This window comes from Odontomachus brunneus, unplaced genomic scaffold (genome assembly GCF_010583005.1).
Source record: "Odontomachus brunneus isolate Ranch 3 - 2012 unplaced genomic scaffold, Obru_v1 Obru_scaffold_319, whole genome shotgun sequence".
Taxonomy (NCBI): Eukaryota; Metazoa; Arthropoda; class Insecta; order Hymenoptera; family Formicidae; genus Odontomachus; species Odontomachus brunneus.
The window spans coordinates 162,256-169,639 of NW_022639769.1; the positions used below are offsets into that span (position 1 = coordinate 162,256).

The 7,384-nt window shown below is 37.4% G+C and overlaps 1 protein-coding gene across 1 annotated transcript in view; it reads right to left on the reverse strand.

The window, feature by feature from the left end:
* Positions 1-4,860: 4,860 nt before the first annotated feature.
* The window catches only part of LOC116853419, a 20,384-nt gene continuing 17,860 nt past the window's right edge, over positions 4,861-7,384 (reverse strand). Inside the window, exon 2 of the mRNA XM_032834490.1 lies at positions 4,861-4,950. Within this exon, the coding sequence (XP_032690381.1) occupies positions 4,861-4,950 (90 nt within the window). The remainder of the gene's footprint in view (positions 4,951-7,384) is intronic.

Consider the following 7,384-nt stretch of genomic DNA (forward strand, 5'->3'; position numbering starts at 1 on the left):
ATTATTATTACTTATTACTACTTACTCGTCTGACTGTCGACATTGAATCATTTTTTATAATTACACACGTTCGTATACAGCGACAATATCGTAATAACTATATTATCATAATGCTCTTAACCAATGGATCCTTAACGATCAAAAACTTACATCATATAAAACATCGAGATAAAGTGTATGTTCTCGTTATCACTTTGATCCAGTCTACCATTTGTCTCTGAAGACGATTGTAAAAATTAGTGTTATTTATTGCAAAAGTCATAAAATCGTTTGTTTTCTAAATGTTGTAGGCGCTGAAGTCTTTAGCAGGAAGGAATTTTGCAAGAAGATCTTTATTCGAGTTTAAGAACAAGAGTCCGTCCAAGATATGAGGTAAAGCATGTCTCAGAGAATAAGTGAAAATTATGTTTTTTTAGATTCATATAAAGGATGTTATTTTTCCTTCACCAAGTACATAGTGTTATTCCTTGTAAAAAATTAAATCAGAAAGTCCTAAGCCATTTTCTTCTACAATGTTTAATAAATCTGTTATTCTTAAATAAAGCCTTTTTGGCCTTAAATAAAGTCTTAATTTCAGCTAATCAGCGCCGTCCTTTAGACTATGAGCCGGGCATCTGACAGTTTGCATGAGCGCTTCGCTGCTATTCCGCCGCTGTCAGGCGCGCGGCTCACGGACATGCGCCCGTCTAAAAGACGGCGCTGATTAGCTGAAATTTATTTAAACATAACTGCTTCATTAAGCATAGTAGAAAAACTTTCTGATTTAATTTTCCATAAGGAATAACGCTATGTACTTAGTGGGCGAGGGAAAGATAACCACCCTGTATAAGATGTAATCCAAATATTTTTCTCCGTTGTAAGTTGCAGAAAAATACGCCAGTCTTTCGTTCTTCCTTATTTCTTTATGTAACGCAAATTTTTTCCAAATTATTTTTTCATTGAGATCTGTTTTCAAAATAGAAATCTATTTGAGGTAGAATTTATAGATATAGACAATATCGAGGTTATTGAAACTTCTCAAACATCTAGTCAAAAAGTATTTAGATTATGAAAATTATACTTTCTTACATATATAAGAAGTAATCATAATATATTTCATTTCATTGTTGATTGCTGAAAAATAGGTCGATCTTTATTTCTTCCTTATTTATTTATATAACTCAAATTTTTCTCCAATTATTTTTTTAATGAAATCCGTTCTCAAAATAACAGTCAGTCCTTTGGAATGGAGTTTATGGATACGAAGGACATTTTTTTTTTTTTTTTTGAGGCAGAGGAAATGCATTACGCACACCCCCAGGAAATCGGGACTTTCCCAGGGGTAGTGTGGGACTCTCCCCCTCCGGAGCTAACGGCCGGAGGGGGCCTACCCACTAAAACCTCTGCCGAGCCCCTTGCGGCTGTTGGGAGGGCGTCCCGGGAACCGCTTGCGCATTACTTCCGGGACGCCCTCGGCCGCGGGGCGGGGGAAACCATAACGCCGCCCCCTTCCCGGGCCGGGAGGAATAATAGTTCCCTCCCGGCCCGCTGTTCCTATCCTCCATGACCGGACGTGGGCCCCCTGTCCGGTCACACCTCACCTGTAGGGGCGTTTTGGCCGGGTCAGGTCCCGTCCGGACCCGGCCCGCCCCTACGCTCCCGAGCGAAGTTGATGGGGCGAAGGGGTCTAAGTGTTCCCCTCCGCCCCTCTCGGTCAGGAGCCTCCTGGCACTGGGAGGGGGGTGGGCGGCCTGAGAGTCCGCCCTTGCGAACCGGCCGCCCTGCCCCCCTCCCGGAGGCGCCTGGTTTGACTTCTTGTCACGGGGGGGGGTAGCGCCTTGCGACGCGTCTCCCCCTCCCGACCAGGCGCCTCCTGTCTCCCCCTCGCCGGGCCCTCCGTTGATCAAGAGGGCCCGGCGGCATTGTAGGGGGTGGCAGCGCACGCGCGGGTACCCCGGGGGTGGGAACGCCAGCGGTGGCGTCCCCTCCCCGCCCGCGAGTGCGCCGTCCCTCGACCCCGCGCTGATGCGCGGGCAGGCGAGGCGCCTCGCCCCATCCCCGGGGGCGGCGGTTTCGCCCCGTCGCACCCTTTCCGACTCCTCCTTCTGTGACACGACTGCGTCACAGAAGGAGGTGACGGCAGATCAGCCCTTGTCTCCCCCAAGCATGGCCCTTATGAGGGCCGGGGGAGAGAGGTCCGCTCCCACCACGTCAATCAGGACTCGGCGCTCCACATCCCAGGAGGGGCATTCCTCCAGGGTGTGTTGCGCCGAGTCCACCTCAGCGCCACAGTGGTGGCAGCGGGAGTCAGGCTCCCTACCAATCCTGTGCAGGTACTCACCGAAGCATCCATGTCCGGTGAGTACCTGCGTCGTCCGGAAGGACAGCTCTCCGCGGACCCTGTCTACCCATTCTTGCAGACAGGGCCGGATGGCCTCGGCGACCTTCGTTCCCGAATGGCCCGTCGCCTCCTCCAGGTGGATGCTCCACCTTAGGAGGAGGCGTTGACGGGCCTGCACTTTCGCTATGTCTATGGCCCTGGCCAGATGTTCGAGGTCTCCCCCGGGATACGAAGGACAGTGCATGGTACACGAACATAGATCATAGCATAGAGTTTATGGGCCAATATGAAATGAATTTTGTGGTTACACAAAACGTATACAAATAAATTATAATTTTTTACATATGTAAGATGTAATCGGAATATTCCCTTCTAATGTAAACTATTAAAAAATAAGCTAGAAGAAGTCTTTCTTTTTTCTTCATTTCTTTATATTCTTTATATCCAAATTTTCCCAAATTATTTTTTAATTGAAATTCGTTTTTAAAATAGAAATTTATTTGAGATAGAGTTTGTGCATATAAAGAATGACGAGACTATTGAGGCTTCTAGCCAAGATATACTTAGATGAGTGAAAATTATATTTTTTTACATATATCAAATGCAATTGGAGTATTTCTTTCCATTGTAAACTATTAAAAAATAAGCCAGTCTTTTTTTTCTTTATTTCTTTATATAACTTAAATTTTTCCCAAATTATTTTTTCATTGAAATTTGTTTTCAAAATAACAGTGTATTGGAGATGGAGCCTATGAATGCAGAGAATGGCCAGGCTACTAAGACTTCGCAAATACCCAGCCAAAACGTATCCATGTAAGTGAAAGTTATATTTTTGTACGTACACGGAGAAAAATAATTTGCTGACCGGGCAAATCTTTTAGTAGTCTACCAAAATCTTTTCGTTATTATATGGACAGTAAAAAGATTTGCTAAGAGTATTAATTACTATTTGGTGGATATTATTTTCTGAATCTATAAATTATTTTGCTGTAAGAACCATGATGGCTTTATATAAACAATTAAAGTTTTGTTCCGATAACAAATAAATTTGCTAAATATACATTATTTTGCATCAATAGCAAATTAACGTGATTCTTAAGATAAATATCAACAAATTTTATCTATCCTGGCAACGAAACTACTTTTGCTCTGATAACGAATAATTTATAAAATTAGTTACGTTAACTAAATTTTTTTGATGTCAGTACAAATATGCAGTAGCAACGACGATTTTGTTAAAAGAGCAAAATTATTTTTCTCCGTCCCTTATAGAAATATTATACTAAGAATCATTGATAATTACTTATTTTCAATATTAAAAATGCTGGATAATAAGTAATTATCAATGATTCTTAGTATGATATTTCTATAAGGGGTGTATGTAAGATATAATCGAAATATTCCGTTATAAACTACTAAAATATATACCAGTCTTTCTTTCTTTCTTATTTACTTATTTATATAATTTGAAATTTTTCTAAATTGTTTTTTCAGTGACAGCCATCGTCCAAAGGAAAACAAGTTTAACATAGAATATATAGATATTAAGAATATTCCGGACAACGAATTGTTTGAAGGAATAATTGTTGATGAGAACAATCTACATAAGTAAGTAAAAATTACGTAAAGTATTTTCTTCCATTGTAATCTATTAAAAAATATGCCGGTTTCTCTTTCTTCTTTATTTCTATATGTAGCTTAAATTTTTCTCAAATTTATTTTTTAACAATATTTTTCTATTTGTTCGTTATGTCTATGTCCATTTGCAGTAAACCTTTCCACGAACTTCTTTCTCTCTTTTCTTTGTCGCGATCTTTCTTAAACCAGCACTACATTTTATCTATTACAACATTTTCTCTTAAAATATCTCCACCCAATTTTATTTTCTCAAATTTTCCATTTACTTTCTTACGACACTCTTATTACTTTACTTTTGCGTTTCGTTAATAGTATTTATGTAGTATTTATGTAAAAAAATAACGCGGTCAGAAAATTAAATAGCTTACTGATTAAATCTTCCATAAACGCGATAAACTATATGTACATTAAAATTACACGTATATACATACGTAATAATAACAAAACAAATCCTAAGCAACATTATATAATATGCCGACGAACCGAAGGCGGATGCGAACGTGTAATGTTTCTTTGCAATGTGTGTTCTAGCAATCATTCGATTGTCAGTATTCTATTGAACCATCAAAGGATGTTACACGCGCTTGTAAACATAGACGTGTTTCGGACGAATACGCGTCAATAATCGAATTACTCGTGGTCATTTCCGATCATAACTAATCAATTTATCATAATTAATCAATTTATCAAAGTAGTAAGATGCAGACACCCTTATAGAAATATCATGCTAAGAATCATTGATTAATTACTTATTTTCAGTATTAAAAGTACAGTATTTAGTAATATTCTGTGATTCAAATACAGCTTTTAGTACTCAAGTATTTCAATATTTAATGTTACAAATCCTACCTTATGATTGATTTCAATACACGGAAAAAAAAATTAGCTTCCACAGCTAAAAATTAGGTCTGGTAACTAAATTTCAGTTGTATTATATGAATAGCTAAGACTGTTGCTGTGAGACCTATTTCTACTAGCTGCAAAGCTTGTAACTGTAGCAGACAAAGATTTTGGTACGGTACATACTACAAAGAATAGCTATTGCAGTATGTATTGCTATAATTAGTTGTGGTGCGCATATTACTTAGTTGTCAAATATATAAGTTTAGGTGTTATAGCTAATAGTTTTACTAAGCTGAGACAAATACACACATAGGAGTACGCATATAGCTAAATGATGTTGTAGATATGAGATATGCTCTGCAGCTAAAATGGTATCAATGGTAGCTATAATTGATTTATAATATATTACTTGCTACATAGATCTATTATAATTTATGGAGACTGAAAAAATGTACAAGGGAAAGTAAAAGAACACATATATGCAAAAATATATGTATTTATATTATTTTTATATATATATTTTATGTAAATTATTAAATATATTCTTTTTTCTTTCTAACGTAAAATATACCTTAACATAAAATATACACATAGTATTATAACAGTATTGTTATAAAAATAGAAACAGATTCAGAAAAGTATGAGGTCAGATGTAAATTATGAGATCACACAAGATGATGTAAAATAACATATTGTTCACCAGTTGCCATAGTATAAACAAATAAAGGAAAAGGATCTAGTAAGTTTTCATGTTTAATAAAAAACCACTCTGTACTTCGTTCTACTTCAAAACCACCAATGTTACAATTAAGACCTATATTTAAAAGAGAGGAACAAATAAAAAATAGACTATCTTGATGAAGAATAATATGTTGAATTTCTGCAAATATAGGACAGGAACTTTTGTCCGTTCTACAAACCAATACCATTGTGGGTTGGTACAGAGTGTCTTTATAATTAATCCAGTTGACAATAAAAGAATATGGATTACAAAGTATATTATTTGGCAAAAATGGTGCAAAAAGATTAAAGTGTTCGTTTTTGTAATATTAATATTTCCTGATCCTACTTCAACAGTTGGAATAATACTTTCCTGAGCCATAAATTTATAACAAAGTGAAAGCTGATGTCGAGTAGCAATGGAAAGAATAATATTTTTTCTCGACATTATAACATTAGCAATATTTTTAAGAACTTTATGAAACCCTTCCAGTCTCATCACAAATAATAATATAAGTGGTCCAGATTGCATCATGACACGTGTATAGTGAATGAGATTATGATGTTTTGGTTTTAAACGTTCGTTCGTACATTTCATATACTGGTTATAATGTTCTGAAACTAATATTTTAAATGCTGAAGCAGAATCCTCTGACACTAATCTACTTTGCAAAACCTCAATAATTTCTTTTAACAACAAATACAATTTCCAGAATGGGTCATTATATGATTTCACACGATGTCCAACAATTACACCGAAAAGTCGACAAAAAATTAACATTTCCGAAGCTGTCATTTTCAGTTTACTTTTTGTTGCAAAATCGTTGGCAATATAAGGCGGTTTGTTTTGTACACCAGGACCATAATGAAACATTTGCATACTGTAATTGAGATCTGACAAACTAAAATCACCAATTTTAATAAAATGATTTAGTAGGTATAGTAAGCGGGTTCTAACTCAGGTCCTCCGAGGGGAGGTGAGGGGCGAGGGGTACCGCGGGCGAGGGGGGTATGACGTCACTGGGGGGGTATGACGTCACCGTGGGGGAGGGGGTTATCAGCAGTCGGTAATGGGGGGGGCATACCGATGTTACCGGCGGTCGGTAATTTTTACCGATATTATATAACATTTAATTTTTTTACCAACATATAATTTTTACCAACATAATTTTTACCAACATATAATTTTTACCAACATATAATTACCAATAATACCAACGATCGTTAATTTATTACCGATATTATATACCAACATTTAATTTTTTTACCAACATATATATTCTTTACATAATTTTTACTGTCATCTTTACATAATATTGATGATCGGTAATTACCGATATAATTTTCTCTATCTGCTTTCGATAGATCATTTTACCGATCTGCGGGGGTTTTCGCGGCGGTTTTCGCGGCGGTTTCCGCGGCGGATTTTTGCGGCGGTTTTCGCGGCCGGTTTTTGCGCCGTCCTCGCCGCCCGCGCCGCCCGCGCCGCCCCGCGCATTTCGCAGCGTGATTTTTTAATCACGGCTGCAAACTCTAATATTCTGCAAACGTAAGCATTCGACAATTAGATGCGCAAGAACTAGAATGCGACACATGATATTCTTATTACTAATGAACACGTACACTGTGTCCCCGCGACAAGATTTTGCATGTTCCACCACTCGCTGCGCTCCGCAAAAAGACCGAATAGAATTTTAAGACTGTTTGTGGTGTATCGAGAAAATAGGGAAAAAAGGAGTAATACAAATAAGCAGCAGATCTTGGGATTACAATTTATATATTTTTAAAGTGTTACATGTACAGATTATTTGTTCAATACTTCATACATAATATCATTCATTGCGCATGCCAATAGCTCGCAAT